General features: G+C 55.5%; 2 protein-coding genes across 3 annotated transcripts in view; one reads left to right on the top strand and one right to left on the bottom strand.

Annotated features, from left to right (window-relative positions):
• DRG1 (developmentally regulated GTP binding protein 1) overlaps nucleotides 1-1,943 on the bottom strand; it is a 36,539-nt gene extending 34,596 nt beyond the window's left edge. Inside the window, exons 1-2 of the mRNA XM_014542543.1 lie at nucleotides 1,873-1,943; nucleotides 1,240-1,357 (exon numbers count right to left, since the gene is read on the bottom strand). Coding sequence (XP_014398029.1) covers nucleotides 1,240-1,357; nucleotides 1,873-1,943 — 189 coding nt within the window. The remainder of the gene's footprint in view (nucleotides 1-1,239; nucleotides 1,358-1,872) is intronic.
• Nucleotides 1,944-1,990: 47 nt separating this feature from the next.
• PATZ1 (POZ (BTB) and AT hook containing zinc finger 1) lies at nucleotides 1,991-17,362 on the top strand. Of its 2 annotated transcripts, none has more exons than XM_014542545.1 (5): nucleotides 1,991-2,084; nucleotides 2,354-2,417; nucleotides 8,714-8,885; nucleotides 15,238-15,375; nucleotides 16,826-17,362. In XM_014542545.1, exons 1-5 carry the CDS (start codon nucleotides 2,011-2,013, stop codon nucleotides 17,242-17,244), a joined length of 867 nt encoding a protein of 288 aa, XP_014398031.1. In that variant the 5' UTR covers nucleotides 1,991-2,010; the 3' UTR covers nucleotides 17,245-17,362. The 2 variants fall into 2 exon arrangements, with proteins under 2 accessions (XP_014398031.1, XP_014398030.1); XM_014542544.1 differs by having other exon boundaries at nucleotides 1,991-2,120.
• The last annotated feature ends 6 nt before the right edge of the window (nucleotides 17,363-17,368 follow it).

The raw sequence follows: 17,368 nt of genomic DNA, 5'->3' as shown, positions 1-17,368 counted from the left end.
CTGGAGATGCACACCATCAGCTCCAAGGTGTTCGGGGACATCCTGGACTTCGCCTACACTTCTCGCATCGTGGTTCGCCTGGAGAGCTTCCCCGAGCTCATGACGGCTGCCAAGTTCCTGCTGATGAGGTCGGTCATTGAGATCTGCCAGGAAGTCATCAAACAGTCCAATGTGCAGATCCTGGTGCCCCCTGCCCGGGCTGACATCATGCTCTTTCGTCCCCCTGGGACCTCAGACTTGGGCTTCCCTTTGGACATGACCAACGGGGCAGCCTTGGCAGCCAACAGCAATGGCATTGCAGGCAGCATGCAGCCCGAGGAGGAGGCAGCTCGGGCCGCTGGGGCGGCCATTGCCAGCCAAGCCTCCTTGCCTGTGTTACCTGGGGTGGACCGCTTGCCCATGGTGGCTGGACCCCTGTCCCCCCAACTGCTGACTTCCCCATTCCCCAATGTGGCATCCAGTGCCCCTCCCCTGACTGGCAAACGAGGCCGGGGCCGCCCAAGGAAGGCCAACCTGCTGGACTCAATGTTCGGGTCTCCAGGGGGCCTGAGGGAGGCAGGCATCCTTCCCTGTGGCCTGTGCGGGAAGGTGTTCACTGATGCCAACCGGCTCCGGCAGCACGAGGCCCAGCATGGTGTCACCAGCCTCCAGCTGGGCTACATCGACCTTCCTCCTCCCAGGCTGGGTGAGAATGGGCTCCCCATCTCGGAGGACCCGGATGGACCCAGAAAGAGGAGCCGGACCAGGAAGCAGGTGGCCTGTGAAATCTGCGGCAAGATCTTCCGTGATGTGTACCATCTCAACCGGCACAAGCTTTCCCACTCGGGGGAGAAGCCCTATTCCTGCCCTGTGTGTGGGCTGAGGTTCAAGAGAAAAGATCGCATGTCCTACCATGTGCGGTCCCACGACGGGTCTGTGGGCAAGCCCTACATCTGCCAGAGCTGTGGGAAAGGCTTCTCCAGGTGAGAAATGGTACCCTCCCCCCATGACCTGTCTATTTCTGACCCATGGGGTAGCTCCTTGCCCAGATCTGGGAGGGTGGGGGTCACTTGACCTTACGGAGGCCTGCCTGGTTTGGGGAGTGTTTTCACGGCCCTGCTTTTGAGATGGTGCGGCCAAGGAGCTGCTTTCTCTTCCCCAGGGAAGTTCTCTGGCACCAGGCATGCCCTACTGTCTCTCTTCCTTGGGGCCTGGTGGGAAGGGGCCCGGATTCCTCAGGCCACAGCCACCCGGCCTCACCATTCTTCTCCCTGGGCTCCCTTTGTGTTTCCGGCACCAGGCGTGGGGCCCCCTCTGGGGGCGGGAGGCTGGGCTCCTCCAGCGACTTTCCCCGCTTGAATGGCTGCCGGGGGAGACGCTGAAACAGAAACAAGTGTATGTCAGACTCCTGACGCTGCTGTGCCACCACCTCCCCCAGCACACAGCACAGCACATCACAGCGCTGGCGATCATAGATCAGTGAACTCCAGCTTTGCCCCTCACAGCCCCCTGGGCACACAGCTTGGCACCCAGAGTCTCTTCCTAACACTGAAATCTTTGATCAGCTCTGATCTGGTGGCTCCCGAGCCTCGCTGACCCCACAGGTCCCCTTTATGATCTCAGGACATAGAGGAAGGGGCAGGATGGCTCTTAGATGCACTTTTTAGTGGTTCTGAGAGGGAACTGAGGACTTGTCTGGGAGCGGAGGGTTGTTTTGTTCCTCCTCTGGAGAGAATATCCAGAATAAAAGGCTGGTTTTAACTTGCCTGGATACTAAGGACCTTGTGTGTGGAACCCAGGGATGGAGAACTCCCTCAGAGGGGCCCCAGTCAGGAACCAGTCTTACCGGTCAGGCAACCCCTGCCCACCTGCTCTGGCGGGCATCTGGCTTACCAGCCCAGCTGGGGACTTAAGGCTCCATCCCTTGGCCTCTGGGGACTGAATTCCATCTGGGTGGCATTCATTGGCTGCCACGGCGGGAGAGGCTGGGGGAGGGGAATACTGAGTTTCTAAGGGGCTTTAGTCTGGACAATGAATCACACATACCCCCTCCCGGAAAGGCTGCAGCAAGGCAGCTTGTCTCATTCTAAAGCCACCTCCTCAGAGTCCTGGAAATCATTGAGCTTCTGTGGGGGAGGGAGGTGGGTAGGCAAGGTCAGAGACAAACACTCACTTCCCTTCCCTTCAGAGAGGCCTGGGCCTGTGGAGCCAGAGCAGGGTAGTGAGGCTGTCTTTGTCATGCTGGGGGGGGGGGGGGGGGGGGAAGGGCGTGCTCTCCATCAGGGTTCGGGCAGGGTTGGGGGGTTTGGCCAAGAGTGCAGCCCCCCTTTCTGAGGTCTGATTTTAAAGTCTGTCTTGGTTCTCTCTCTTCCAGGCCTGATCACTTGAATGGACATATCAAGCAGGTGCACACTTCTGAGCGGCCTCACAAGTGTCAGGTAGGGGTCGGGCCAGGGCAGCGCTGGGCTGCGAGAGAATGCTGCTGTTCTCACAGGCCGGCCACGAGCCAGCTGACGCGCGTGCTGGGCCGCTGACTGACCACCGCTTGGCACACCTCCTCCTCTGTCCCTCCACCCTCCGTCTGCTCTTCTTTGTTCTTCCCCCTGGCCCCCTCCCGCCACTGCTGACGTCCCCTCCTTCCTGGTTGTTGGGTCCTGGTTCCCACCCTGTCTCCTGTGTTGCTTAGCTTTCCTTTCCTGGTGTTGGCCAGCTCTGTGGATGGTGGGCCACATGGCACACGTGTTGCCCTGGGGGCACTGGCACCCCACTGGGCCCGGCTTCTGGTTCTCAGCAGTGTACAGAGGCCACATGGGGAGGGGGGTTGGAAAGGGCTCCTGGCGGTCCAGCCAGCAACGCTTCCCCTTGTCTGTCAGGCAGCCTGACCCAAGTTGGAGTCCCCTGAGGTCGGCAAGGGGGGGAGAGGGTGGGCGGTCTGATCTCCAAGCACTGGCACCCGTTTCCCCCTCCTGAGGACTGGAGAGCACGGTGGTTTCCTCTCCTGTGAGTGAGCTCTTTGCGTAGCAGTCGGTAGGGAAGGCTGGGCGAGGTTCTCACCCTCGGTTTGTCTGCTTGAGTAATACCGAGGGGCCCTGTGGCACCCAGAAACTTGAGTGTCCTCTCTTGGCCACTGAGCATTCCTGTGTAGATGGAAAACACGCCTCTCTCTTCTCCTTGGTTACCTCCCCTCTCCGGTGCCAAGTCCCCGCCATCCGAGGGGGCGCCGAGTTGTGGGGTGCTTACTGCAACCTCTGGGGGGTAGCCTGCTTCTCTTCATCCTGTTGGTGGCAAGGAGGGAGGGCTCAGGGAGACCTGCAGTGAGGGGTGGACGTGTGGCAGGCAGGCCAAAGGGCCCCCGGGGCCAGCGCGGATGGTGTTCACATAGCGAGGCGAGGTGGCCTCCCCGGAGGACGCTAACCCGGGTGGGGCTGCTGGGGTCCATCTGTGCCTGGTTGCCTTCTCTCTGTCTCTGATCTTCTCGTCACAGAGCACATTCGGACTCTCCCAGGTAGTGTGCTGAGAGCCTGGCAGAGTAGGAGGAGCCCAGCGGGCAGTGGGGCCGAGCCCGGTGGCCTGGGGGGGTAACCTGCACTCTCTGCCCTTTTTCCAGGTGTGGGTTGGGAGCAGCAGCGGCCTGCCGCCCCTGGAATCTCTTCCTAGCGACCTGCCATCATGGGACTTTGCCCAGCCTGCTTTGTGGAGGTCGTCCCATTCCGTTCCTGACACCGCCTTTTCCCTTTCTCTAAAAAAATCCTTCCCAGCCCTCGAAAACCTGGGCCCAGCACACTCCAGCAACGCTCTCTTCTGCCCAGCCCCTCCGGGATATCTGCGGCAGGGCTGGGCCGCCCCCGAGGGCAGCCGGGCCTTTCCCCAGTGGCCTGTGGGCTAGCCTGGCCTCCCCGAGAGGGTTTTCGGTGGAGGGACCGGCTCTGAGCGGCGGTTGCTCTGAGACCCTTGCTTTTGGGAGAGGCCAGCAGAGTGGTTCCCACCCACCACACCTGGCTCCTCCCAGGGTGGCCTGGAGTCTTTCCCAGCTCAGGGACCCCAGATGGGATAGCAAGGAGCTCCTTGGTCCCCACCCACACAGGCTCAGGTCCCCCTGGGGGTCCCTCCTTGCCTGGGTGATGGTGGAGGTTGGTGCATTCCTGGGAACTAAGCCACTGGCTTCAGTGCTTCCCCTCCCCTGGCATCACCTCCCCTAAGGCAGGAGTCTTCTAGAATGGGGCCTGGCCACCCCTCCCCCCACCCTGGGAGTGAATGCCCCTCCAGAGGAGACGCTGGTGCCACTCCAGCTGGGTCATCTCCCGCTGCCCTGCGCTTCCCTTCCCCTCAGACAGGTCCTGCTTTCATTTCTGGCTAGTGAATTAGACTTTTGTGTTTTCGAGGTTTATTAGCAGGTCTGCTCAGGAACTAGACTAACCAGTAGCTTTGTATTGGGTCACCCCAGCATATGGCTTTGGGGCTGATAAAGCAGATGTATGTAGACACCCCCTCTCGGGTCCTGTTGGTGTGCCCTTTAGCCCCCACGGGCTCCGTGGGGTAACAGGAGTGATGATAAAAGTTTTAATTCTAACATTTGAGGCTTTGTGTGTTTTGTCCTTGGTTTGTGTCATAACACTGACATCATTGTCCCTGGGTGTCCACGCCCTCTCAACCAGCCCTCGCGCAGACCTGCTGGCCCCGCCTCCAGGCCATAGCCAGAACTCCCCTACCGGTGACCCAGCAGGTAAAGGCATGCTGGCTCTCATGTGCGGGGCTGGCCCGTCAGGTGTGCCTGGGCTTGGTTAACCAGCAGGGGCATCTGTTTTGCATGGAGTGTATTCCAAAAGCCTCAGAGGTGACTATCGCTCTCTGGGAGTTGGTTCCTTGGGCCCCTGGCAAAGCTGGGCATGTACCTCGCAGCCCCTCCTGATGCCACAGAGGACGGAGAGCCAGTTACCAAGGCTGGGCCACAGCTTGAGGGAAAGGGCTAGCCAAATGTCAGGGCATGAACCCTCAGGTTGGCAGTGACACACAAGTCGCCTCAGGGCTGGGCCTGAGAGTCCTTAACTGGCGGCATCTCTCAATGCCGTGGGCTAGGACATTTCCCCCTTGGAGCTCAGCCTAAGTGGAGAGGCTAGAGCAGCTGAGAAATCTCACATTGCTGCCAGTGGCCCCACTTCTCAGGAGCTAGTGGGGGGGGGCGGCGGGCTTGGGCTGGAGGGGCAGCTTGTTAGAGAAGGAATGGCTAGAGGTGGGAATAAGGGAGCTGACACCCGGAAGAAGGGGGCCAGCAAGGCCTCTGATGCCGGGCCTCCATGCATTGCCCGTAGACTTCTCCAGGGCCGTGGAGAGGTTGCTTGGGACATCCCCTGAGGCTGGCCAACTTCAAAGCCGCCCGAGGTCAGGTGTGATTAGTTCCTGGGACCATTGGGCTCTCTTTCTGAGCTGCTCCGCCCTTGGGAAGAACAGCATTAGGAAGTCTGGGACAGGGAGAACCTGGGGGTGGGTGGGGAAGTGAGCATGTCTGGGGCTCAGTGTGGAGTGGTGATGAACAGACGTGACCCAAGCTCAGGTTGGCTGGGCTGGGACCTGGCATTTGTGCTTAGCAATAGCAGGCTGCCTGAGCGCAGGGCAGCCGTTCCAAGCGCCACCGGCAATCAGTGGCTCACTGCAGGCTCACTCTTGTCCCATCAGGGTCCCTCTCCTCCCTGTCTCCCGGAAGGGAAATGCCTTTCTCTGGAGTTGCCCCCGCATGGAGGTTCTGGGTGACCCCCTCTTTGATATGTCTCCCCTCAGCCACTGGCATCTGTCCCTCCTCTCCTGGGTCATGTGACCAGCCTCTTTATGTCCTGTGTTCTCTGAACTTCTGGCAGGTGTAGACTCAGACTCACACACTTTCAAGATTCCCCCAGAAAACTTTGGGGACTCGGCCAAGAAGGGTCAACTCTGGCGCAGAAAAGCCAACAATCGCTCCGGTTTGGCTTTGTCACACGGTGAAAGTTTTTGTTGTGCTTGTGTGTCTTTTTCTCAGCAGCAGATTTACATTCCTAATGATGTTTGCCCAGGCTGAAGTTAGCCTTCATTCCTGGAGAGATCATCAATGGAGGATGGGTGGGGGAGTCGGCCTGGTCTGAGATTTTAATTTTGCTTAGCTAATCCTCCAGATGGATAATCCACTTGTGGATAATTGAGGTTTGGCGGTCCATTATCTTTAGCCAGCAAAGTATGACAGGCAGTGCTTTAAGGGACAGGTCCCAAAAGAAGGCTGGCGAGAGAAACAAGGCATCTCTTTCATATCCGTCTAGTGGCACCCTCTCTCGGGGAACTCGGGCGACCGTCCTGAATGCGCGCTTTCAGCTGCACGTTCTCACACCTGGGCCATGTGCGGTTCCTTTGAGTTCTGAGGCACAGGCCACACGGCCTCTCATCATTGCAGGGGTGGTGGGTAGGTGACTGTGGGTAAATCGACAGGTGCACCCTCCAGAGGGTGTTGACAGCAGCCCTTGCTCTGGTTCACAGGCCGGGGGGCCAGGTGGAGATTCAGTCTCTCTCGCCCCTCACTCTGGCCTATAATTGGGTCTAGCGGTCCCGGAATGAGGCGGGGCCCACCTGTGGCCATGAGACCAAACACCCATGATGCTTTCTGAGGCACCTAAGTGTTCGAGTTCCCCTGCACAGTCCTGTCACCTCTTCCTGTCAGGGGAGCCCTGGCCACCAAATACACGGTGTTAAAAAGTCTCGGCACCTTTCACTGACCAGAAGCGACCTCTACTGAGCCTAGAGATGGTGAGAGCACAGGCTCGGGTGGCTCACAGGCCAACTGTCCCGTGTCCTCTCAGGGCTTCCGTCTGCCCCGCAGGACATCAGGGAAGACAGGGACCCCGGGGCAGCCGGCGGGATCGGTAGGGTACTGGTCTGACGTGGCAGGGTGTTCAGACCGCTGCTTTCTCTAGTAGCCGAATGTGCTTTGGGCAAATCACTTTCTAAACTCAGCTTCCTCATTTGTCAAACGAATAAACTCAATATATAAAACAAATAAAAGCGGTCTTTTGTTAGTATACATTGTTCTGTTCAGATTTGTAACGTTTACTTAAAAGATAATGACAGAACAGCAAGGCCTGTCCTGATGCACACAGACACTGGGGATTAGGGTAGCAGCCGTGACATTCGGCCTGCGCAGTATCACGTGGGTTTGTTTCTAGCTTTTGGTTGGACAGTAAGGAGATAGATAACTGTACTTGTGCAGTAAGGAAATAGGTGAGTGTACGTGATGACTGCACTGCTCACTTACCTTAAGGATCTCAGGATATGCTTCTGTTGAACAGACACAGTAGGAGCAAGTTAGCAGGGTAGCAGGTCTTCAGTGGGTTAACGTTCGATCTGTAATGCACTTAAAGGGGCAGGTTGCTTTCTCTTGAAGTTCTACAACAGTAAACATACACAGAGAAATGAGTCAGACTGGACTAGGACCCCGGGAACACTTCCATAGAATCAAAATAGCCGGAGAGTCACCGGACTGAACTCTCCTGAGGACTTTCCTGACATTCCGTGGCCCCCAAGGCCCGTGCAAGCCCCAGCTGAGGAAAGGGTGCTGAGGGGAGATCAGGGACTGAGACCGAGTCAGGTTCCAGACACAGGAAATGCCCGGGGCTTGGGCCTGCCCTCCCAGGGTGCGGGTGCTGACCCTTATCACCTGAGTCATCTGCCCCTGGGACCTGGCCATGAGTTGGTGGTCACGGCACAACTTTCTGTGACCGCACTCTTGGAAGGTGATAACACAGCCTCCCCCGGAAGGCTGCTGTAAGGATGGACCGCGTGAGATAAGTGCCTCTAAAAAGCGAAGCGTGGTGCCCGCCTGGCACGGAGTGGGTGCCAATCAACGTAGGGTAGCATCACCTTCCGTGTTCTTACCAGCACTTCCCCAACTTAACATTTCACAAATGCTCCCAAAGCCTCTGGCCCGCCTTCTCTCTGCTCTTTCTCCTGTTAGCGGCATTGACACTATCATGTTAGGGGCTGCTTTTTCAATACAGACTCACGAGGATATGGGAGTAATCTATGGGCTTTGTCCTGCCTTTCCTTTTCATTTCCCTGTGGCCAAGACGAACAGTCACTTTTGAATAAAGGGAATAAATGGAATTCTTTGTATAAAGCAACTAGGGAAACCCAGGATGGAGAACAGGAAGACTGTCTGTTTATATGCCAGTAACTCTTGTGTAAATTCCCTTACAGTCAATGCAACTGATGTCAATTATGGATGTTTACAAATGAACAAATGCCTCGTCTTCATTTTGTAGGGGAGCATCGTATGCCATGCTGTGGTAGTCACGGGAACCAGGAATTCCAACGCCAGTGTCCTGTGTGGGCAATCAGAGTAGCGGGCTGGCCTGTGGGAGAGAAAGCCTAGGCCAGTGATGAGCTCGGCGTGTCAGCATTTTGAAAACCCTTACTTAACTCTGGTGCCGTGTCACATATAGAAATTTTTTGATATTTGCAACCACAGTAAAACAAAGACTTATATTTTTGATATTTATTTTATATATTTAAATGCCATTTAACAAAGAAAAATCAACCAAAAAAATGAGTTCGCGTGTCACCTCTGACACGCGTGTCATAGGTTCGCCATCACTGGTCTAGGCTGTGTTCTAAAGCTCTCTGTACAAGGAGTGGAATGTGTCGGCCAGAAGTGGTTTTGTGAGGAGTCAGGCGCGGCATGCCAGCTTTCCCCTCATCCCGTTTTCCTTTCTGCCCGCAGACCTGCAACGCTTCCTTTGCCACCCGAGACCGTCTGCGCTCCCACCTGGCCTGTCACGAGGACAAAGTGCCCTGCCAGGTGTGCGGGAAGTACTTGCGGGCGGCGTACATGGCGGACCACCTGAAGAAGCACAGCGAGGGGCCCAGCAACTTCTGCAGCATCTGTAACCGAGGTAATCTCCCTGCGGTCCCCTCACTTCCGGAGGCGGGGCCTGAGCTCGTGTGGGCGGCTGGGGGCTCCGGACCACCCCGCCTCAGACTCCATCCTGCGCACGGCCGGCCTGCCCTTCCCACTGAGTGATAGACGGTCCTCGCCCAGCTAGCTGCTTGCCACCCCTTCCGTCACAAGAGGCTTAGGATGTTTGGAATGGGAGTTCCCAAGAGATCAGCAAGTGGGAACAGGAAGGGTATTGTTCCCAAGCTGGGCCCGGAACATGTGCTGCTCAGGTGGCAGGATGGATGCAGTTGGAGAGACCACGGAAGTATTGATGTTGGTGAGAGAGTCACTAGACCCCACAGCGGGGAGAAAAAGGGTTCCTGCTTGAGAGCTTGGCTGGCTGGTTCCCTGGCATGTGGAACTCAGCAGCCAGGGAAGGAGGAAGTTGAGTCTAGCGATGGATAAGGATCAGAAAAGAAACTCTGTATGTAGCACAAATGATCAGAAGAAAGCCCAAACCCAGGTAGATTGTGGCCTTGACGAGAAAGGAGAGTGGAAGGTGTTCTGAGCAGGGGAGCGCGCTTGCTGCTGAGGTGGGCCGAGGTGGCTCTGGTTCTGGCTCTGGCCCGGGTGTTGTGTTGGTGAAGTCAGGCCTGTCCTGGGACTGAGCTTCTGCCAGGGCTTATCTGTCAGCGGTTGGAAGGGCTGAGGTTTGTGTTTTGCACGCGCAGTGTCAGTGGAGGAGGCTGGCGCCACGTCTCTGCTGGAGGAGGTTGGGCAGCTGCCGGTAGTGGGTGTGAGGATGCTTCTGCACGGTGTGCTGGCTCTGGCCGGGTGTGGACTCTGCTGGGAGGTCCCGTATCCTGGGACACCCTTGTCTCGATGCTTCTGGAAGTGTTGGGTGTGGCTTAGTGGATTGAGTACCGAACCAGGAATCAGGGGGGCCTAGGGTTTAAATCCCAGCCGCTTCCACCTCACCCCTCTTCCCTCCTCTAAACGTCAGTTTCTTCATCTCTTAAATGGGGTAAGGACACCCCCCCTTGTCTACCTCACAGGGGTGTTGTGAGGATCCCGACACACAAAGTAGATGGAAGTTAACTGAACCCCACAAGGTACTGCACACGTGGGAGGCCCCGTTCTTACACTTTGTAACTGTTAGGAAAGACGCGCTGACACCCTGGCTTGGACGAAGCGAAACAAACATCCCTGCAGCCCTTGGCTGGAATCTCTGGGTGCTGTGCTGTCTCTGTGTGCCCCGAGGTCGCTGGTGGGGGAGACTGCTGAGCAGCTGGGTATTCCTGCTGCACACTTGGGGTTCGCCTGAAGGCCACTGGGTGTCACTGTCTGCATCACCAAGAAACCTGCAGGAGGTGGTAATAAAAGCCGCTTAAGCATCTGTCCTATTTTCTGACATGTCAACAGAGCCCTTCTGGCAGGAATTTCCCCCGGGTAGCAGGCGGTGGGGTTGTGCATACAGGGAATTATCGGGGTGTAGCTGACCATCTTGACCATGGCTGCCCCAGCTCTAGAAAGTTTTCTGTCTTGTTTCATCCTAATCTGGCTTCCTAACAGCACCCCCAAATAACGCTAAACCTGCCACCACATGCCATCCTCTGGCCTTTTGTCAAGTTTTCAAGGTTGCAGTTCTCAGCCTCAGAACTGCGGTCAGAGCCCAGAAGCAGGAACCAACGGGAGTGGAGAAAGATGCTAATGAGGAAACCCAGAAAGCCTCGCCCGGATTGCAGAGTGGGGTGAGGACTGGTGGGAGATCCAGAGCCACAGCCCGTGGGGGCTCAGCTCCCGAGGAAAGAAGAGCTGAGAGCAGCAGGGAACAGCAGGGCAAGTTGGCCCAGTTACAAGAGGGCTGATGTGGCAAAGCCAACAACTATTGTCCGTGGGGAATTGTTTTTCCTGGGGCTGGGAAAGGCCTTGGGCAGCAGCCCGCAGGCTCCATGACTGGGATGGAGACAACGGAAGAGTAAAAGCAGAGGCCACCTTATCTCAGAGAAGACAACACTACATCTGGATCATAAGCTAAACAGCTTTGGGTCTGAGTCAGAGCAGGAAGTCCCATTCTTCTAAGAAGATAAAAGAGGGCTCTAGTCCAGCCTACCCTGCGTACTCAGAAGGAAGAGAAGGGAATTTCACTTTATGAGAAGAGAAGGAACAGGATTCTACCTCTGGATTCATTTCTTGGGCAGAAAAAGAAAGAGACTCCAACAGGGAAAAAAAAAAAAAAGGAAAGACCACCAAAGAGGAAGGCAGGTTTTCCAGGAAGAAAATGCCACCAAAGACATCAAGGCACTGGAATCAGAATGCAGAGAGTCTGGGTCATCTTTTGCCCTGCCCGCCACCTGCCACCAAGGCTGTGAATTCGGGGAGGAGCTGAACCAATAAGTGGATGTTCTTAACTCTACAAAGGTTTGAGCAAAGGCTAATGTCTAGCCAGCTGGTCAGATGGTTGAGGTTGGATCAAATGAATTTCCAAATGCCCTCTGACATCCTTCAATCCCAACAAGTCTTTTTTTTTTAATTGATTCCAGAGAGAGTCGGGGGGAGGGAGGGAGGGAGAGAGAGAGAAAGAGAGAGAAGGTTCAATTGGTTGCCTCCCACATGCGTCCTAACCAGGGATCGAACCCGCAACCCTTGGAGCATGGGACAGTGCTCCCACTAGCTGCACCACACTTGCCAAGGCCCAACAAGTCGTAAGCAGTCAACTTAACTACTAATGGACCTGCCATTTTCAGTCTTTGCCTGTGAAGGATGGAGAGATTAGAGGCAGCCTGGCTGCTCTAGCCCCACACTTGAGCAGATGACCTTGTCTTTGTCCTAGAGACCTATCAAGATGAGGGTCAGACCTTCTGGAGAGGGAGATAATTTGTAGTGGGAAGATGGTGAGAAAAGTTTGTCCCCTCATTTTCAAGTTGAGGATATCAGTTAAGTTGATCAGTGGGAGGGAGAAAAGGATCCAGTAGGTCACCATAGTTTTCTACCTTTCCTTTAAAATTTCTGTAGCAGGGTCTTTGTGGATATGCGTATGTACCAATGTGAGGAAGAGGGGTTGCTTATTGAGAATGTGCCTCTGACAGAGACAACATCTGGTCTCCAACATCACTGCTTAAAAGGTAGAGGAAGTCTTCTTCCCAGAGGTGGGTGTACAAGTTGTCGCCAATGCCAGACTTGGGCACAGACGGCCTGCCATTCTCTGAGCTGACACAAACCAACTAGTGCCCCCATCTGGCACCGCTCAGTTGAGCGTGGCCTCACCAAGGTTTGGACAAGGAGAAAGCGACCCCTGCGTGGATGGGAAACTTGCAAAGAAAGGATTTGCTTCTGGAGTGTGAAATGCAGCGCAACAGACGAGAAAACACAGTGGAGGAGCAGGGTAGCCCTTGGCAATAAAAGCTTCATCTCTAGAATGCGAGGGAGGGCGGCTTGGTGGTTCTAGTGGAGTCACGTGTGTGCTCAGTGTCTCCATCGTTCTGGTGCCTGGATCCAGCCGCCTTGTTGGTTCTTGGTTAATCAGGGGTGAATGGGCAGGTGAGTTCAGAATTCCAACTAAATGTTTCTGACTTAAAAGATGTTTTCTTCTCAGAAACTCAGCTTCTGTTTTAGCTCAACAGTTGGCTGCTGAGTTGCTCTGTGTTTAAATTCTGGGCTTCACGCGGCAGCTGTAGATCCACTCCTCCCACCCTGCCATGTGGTTCTGCTATAGATAGTGCTGTCTGCAGCCGGGTAGAGTCAAGAGGACCCAGCCATGTGTTACTCAGCCCGTTTTTCAGGAAAAATAAGCAAGTTCTCATTGAGCATCTGCTGGATTCCCCTGGTACATAGCGCTTTCCAGAAGGAGTAACGATACTAATTCCTGGTGCCCCTTCCTTCCTTTCCCATCCCCTTTTTTTGCCACAAGTTCTCATTGAGCATCTGCTGGATTCCCCTGGTACTAATTCCTGGTGCCCCTTCCTTCCTTTCCCCTCCCCTTTTATTGCCGTGGACCTGCCTGGGGACACCACACCACTGCAGAGGCCTCACCAGGGATGAAAAACAAAGAAAAAATTTCCCTTCTACAGTGGCGGCATCGTATCATCAGAAAGTCCCTGATATCTGCGCTGTGCTGAGTAGGGGGCTGAGATCCTCTTTCCCATGAGCCTCTTCGACTCATTCCTGACTGCACCCTTCCTCTCAGGAATGTTCATAAGATAAGTCAGTCTGCCCTGTAACTGGCCCCAGGCAGACCCCTCGTCACAGCACAGGACAGCTCGCTCTGCCAGGCAGGGCAGGACACCGGCCTCTGGCCCAAGTGGGTCTGTGAAGGAGCTGTGTCAGGAAAGGAAGGAACCTTCACTCAATCCCCCATTTCCTCCAGAGCCACCAAGCACTGTTGTCAGGGGAGTGTTTGTTAAATAAGCTTCCCACACGTCAACGGCTTCCATTCTAATGGAAGAGAGATACATGAGTGTAAATGGTGATCACGAAACCGATTGCAAAAGTCCAAGGGATGTTTCTAGGGCCAGGGCCAAGACACAGGAACCATTAACAAGAGTCTGCCCCACCCAGCCGGTATGGCTCAGTGGTTGAGCATTGACCTATGAACCAGGAGGTCACGGTTCGATTCCTGAGTTGCAGGCTTGATCCCCAGCGTGAGGTGTGCAGGAGGCAGCCGATCAATGATTCTCTCTCATCATTGATGTTTCTATCTCCCTCTCCCTTCCTCTCTGAAATCAATAAAAATATATTAAAAACAAACAAAAAAAGAGTCTGCCCAGTGGTTAAGGACCACATGGCCCTGGGGTTGGAGTCCAGGCTCTGCCATTTGGTAGCTGTACCTGTGACTGCAAGTTGCTTAACCTCACCAAGCCCCTTATTTTGTAATCTATAAAATAGGTATAATAATTCTCAGCTCATAGGGTGGCTGGGGGAATACTACAAAATACTGCATGCAATGTGCTGGGCCCTGGCACACCATCACCACTTGCTGAAGGTGAACTTCTTTTTTGGCAAGAGAACATTTACTGGGTAAATTACTCCGATAGAAAAAGTAATTTCTAAAAAAAAAAAAAAAAGAAAAAGAAAAAGTAATTCCTAGAAGAAATGGGCTTAGTAAACAAGTTCTCGAGGGAAAGGAAGGACCCTGGGAGTTTGGGAGTGAGGAAGCTCATGGTAACTTTTACTATTGTTCCAAAGGCCATGCCAATTCAGACTTTTTAAAGTGAGCCTTGTGCAGACATTACACAGTACTTCCAGCCTCTGACCTGTTAGTCATGGATCCCATTGTTACCCTGTAAGTTTAAAGGGGAATGAAAGTACCTGAGAACATGTCAGCCGGTCTGAGTGAATGAAAGGACATCATCGAGGCACTGGCACTCCACGTGGGCCTTATGCTAAAAAGCTTCGCTTCCTGCTGAAGGCACTTGCTGATCCTTGGCCACGAATGGGGCTCGATGACACAGCTTCTTCCTGCGAAACCCTGCCCACCTGGTTCCATATCCTCAGGCTTGTGGGTGGTGTGGAAGTTGGCCCAAGATCTACTCTTCCCAGCCTGAGATATCACACAGCGCAAACTGACTGGAGCATCTGGGTTGGGCTGGAGTGGCCCCACGATGGCTGGACCGTCCCTTCCCCAAAATAAAGGCAAAGATCATCCCTGTTTTTTCCTTAAGTGAACCCAATGGATGCTCCCAAAGTGAACCACAAGACCACCATGAATGAGAGATGACTACACTCCTTTAACGTGACTTCCTATTTTTCTTCGAAAAGTCTATGAACAGTTACTAAATCCAGTTATTCTGAAGGTGGAAAACGTAGGAACCTAGAACATGTCCTAAGAAATAGAAGCAGGAGTGCTCCTGGAGGCAGTCCTTTGGGATTTCATCTGGCCTCCATCTGATTTGTGGTACCGTTTGCCTTTACAAGTGTTAGCGAGTGTTCTGTTGGCTGGCGGCCCATGGCTGCCCTGGAGCCCCATATGCTTTTCTGACTCCGTTTCTAGCTGTGGTCCCTGCAGCTGACGGGCTCTGGGACCACTCAAACCACTCCTTACTGAGGGCCAAGCAAGCCTAGAGGTGTTTGGCCTTTGGCCCGGCCGGAGCAGGATCTGACCATCCGTCTGTCCAGGCAGCTGGCCTGGGCCCTCCACCGCAGCCTGGCAGAGTGGGCTCTGCAGAGGAACCCATTCGAGGACAGTGCCATCCTTCTTCCTGAGCCAGGTGGCTCCTGTGGTTGCAGCTGTTTTTGAGCCAAGGCGGGCCCCCTTCTAGGTGCAGCTGACCTGGGAATGCTGGCCAGAGCGGCCAGCGGAGAGGCGTGGGGGAAGCAGAGAGGTGTCTTGGTGCTGGCCGCGGGATCTCATCTCCTTTTGTCTTGTTTAGGTTTCTCCTCTGCCTCCTACTTAAAGGTCCATGTTAAAACCCACCACGGTGTTCCCCTTCCCCAGGTCTCCAGGCACCAGGAGCCCATACCGAATGGGGGAGCAGCGTTCCACTGCGCCAGGACCTATGGCAACAAAGGCAAGCGACCCCTTGCTCTGCACTTTGCTTCTCTGCGCAGACTGTGTTGTGGGGGCGCTGGGCCGGGTGTGGGGAGGCGGGAAGGCTGCCGGCTTGCTGGCCGCCTCAAGGAGGCTGAGTGGCAGTGGCCTCCAGGACAGAGTCACAGTGGGTAGCTCACTCCAGGGCAGGGAGTGAGGCTTTAGGGCCCTGCCAGGATCCAGCCCCCGCCTCCTCTTCCCCAGCCCTCCTCCCTTGCTCCTGGCCAGGCCCGCTGTCTGGAGCCCCGCGCAACATGTCCCAGCCCAGGGCAGGAGGAGGAGCCCTGCATGATGAGTTACTGTGGGCCTGTCTGTTGCCTGTGGCCCTGGAAGGGTGGTGTGGAGCTGTAGCTGAACGCTTTCTCCTTTGATCCTGCTGGGCAGGGGCAGCCCAGGGCTGGCTTCCCCCTTCGTAGGTGTGACCGGTTGCTGTGAGCGCCCTTTCCATAGGGCCTCTGGCTGTGTCTGTGAGATGCATGGCGATAAGTGAACTACCTGACTGCCTCTGACTCCGAGTTGGTTTGCACAGAGCTCCCTCAGCCCTACCTTCACTCGTTGATTCCGGTTGTTTTGTGGTCTTTTTAAGTTGTGGTTGCCTTGGGGATAATGCCAGGGGCTTGGTGGATGGCAGAGATGGCATGCTCCACGCTCCCATCACAGACCTCCCTAACCGGCATGGCTCTCTGAACCCAGGCAGGAAGCTGCTGATTGGTGGAGGACTCCACTGTGGGCCGGGCAAGGCAGAGCAGTGAGAGTTGTCTGACGGTCCAGCTTGTCCTGGGCTCTGTGTGGGACAACCTGCCAGCTGAGTTGTTCAGAGTTGCTTTAGTCTCTGTGCTTTGGCCACTTGGCCAGGAAAGGTTTCGGCAGAAGGCAGGCGGTGAGGGCAGGCTTGTGTTTGCAGCCCTGGGGAAAGGACTGGCTTCTGTCTCCGCCATCTTGGTGTCTGCTGACTTGAGGATCCCCGGCTCTGGTTCTGCCTTGCTAGGGTGCAGCTAGTCTGGTGCAGAGGTGAGGCCACTGACATCCCTGTCCAGCAGCATCAGAACAGCCGTTTGACCTTCAGAGGCACCCAAGACAGGGCCTAGGAGTTGGGGGTCTTTGAGTTGTTCTGGGGAGAAGCAGTGGAGGTCCCGTCTCTGAACCCCCTTTCTTGGAGCAGGCTGAGATGATGATGAGCGATACGTGCGCACCTGCATGAAGAGTCCTCAGCGAGGGAGGCTGGCAGCCCAGGGCCCTGCTGTCTCACGAGCCCCGTAGGTGGTCAGACCCCCAGGCTGACCAGCCGCACCTCGGTGGGTTCTGCCAGGACCGTGGATGGCTGCCGACCGCCCTCCACAGGCCTGTGAGCTGGTCCCTCACAGCCCCTCCAGGAGGGGCCTGCTCCAGAGCCTGGCCTCATCTCGCCTCTGTGTTCTGTTTTCTCCTAGAAGGCCAGAAATGCTCACATCAGGATCCGATTGAGAGCTCCGACTCCTACGGTGACCTCTCGGATGCCAGCGACCTGAAGACGCCGGAGAAGCAGAACACCAACGGCTCTTTCTCCTGCGACATGGCGGTCCCCAAAAACAAAATGGAGTCCGACGGGGAGAAGAAGTACCCCTGCCCCGAATGCGGGAGCTTCTTCCGTTCCAAGTCCTACTTGAACAAACACATCCAGAAGGTGCATGTCCGGGCTCTCGGGGGCCCCCTGGGGGACCTGGGCCCCGCCCTCGGCTCACCTTTCTCTCCCCAGCAGAACATGTCTCTCCTCGAGTCCTTCGGGTTTCAGATTGTGCAGTCGGCGTTCGCCTCGTCTCTGGTAGATCCCGAGGTTGACCAGCAGCCCATGGGGCCAGAGGGGAAGTGAGGCAGAGGCTGCATCCCTGTGGGGATGGCTGTCCGGGGACTGCTGAGAAATGCTGTGAATGCGGAGGGAAGTGATGTCTTTGGGTTCTGTAGCTGAGAGGTTTTTATTCGTTTTACCCCGCCCC

The sequence above is a fragment of the Myotis brandtii genome, unplaced genomic scaffold (genome assembly GCF_000412655.1).
Source record: "Myotis brandtii unplaced genomic scaffold, ASM41265v1 scaffold303, whole genome shotgun sequence".
Taxonomy (NCBI): Eukaryota; Metazoa; Chordata; class Mammalia; order Chiroptera; family Vespertilionidae; genus Myotis; species Myotis brandtii.
This window is presented reverse-complemented; position numbering and strand designations above follow the sequence as displayed.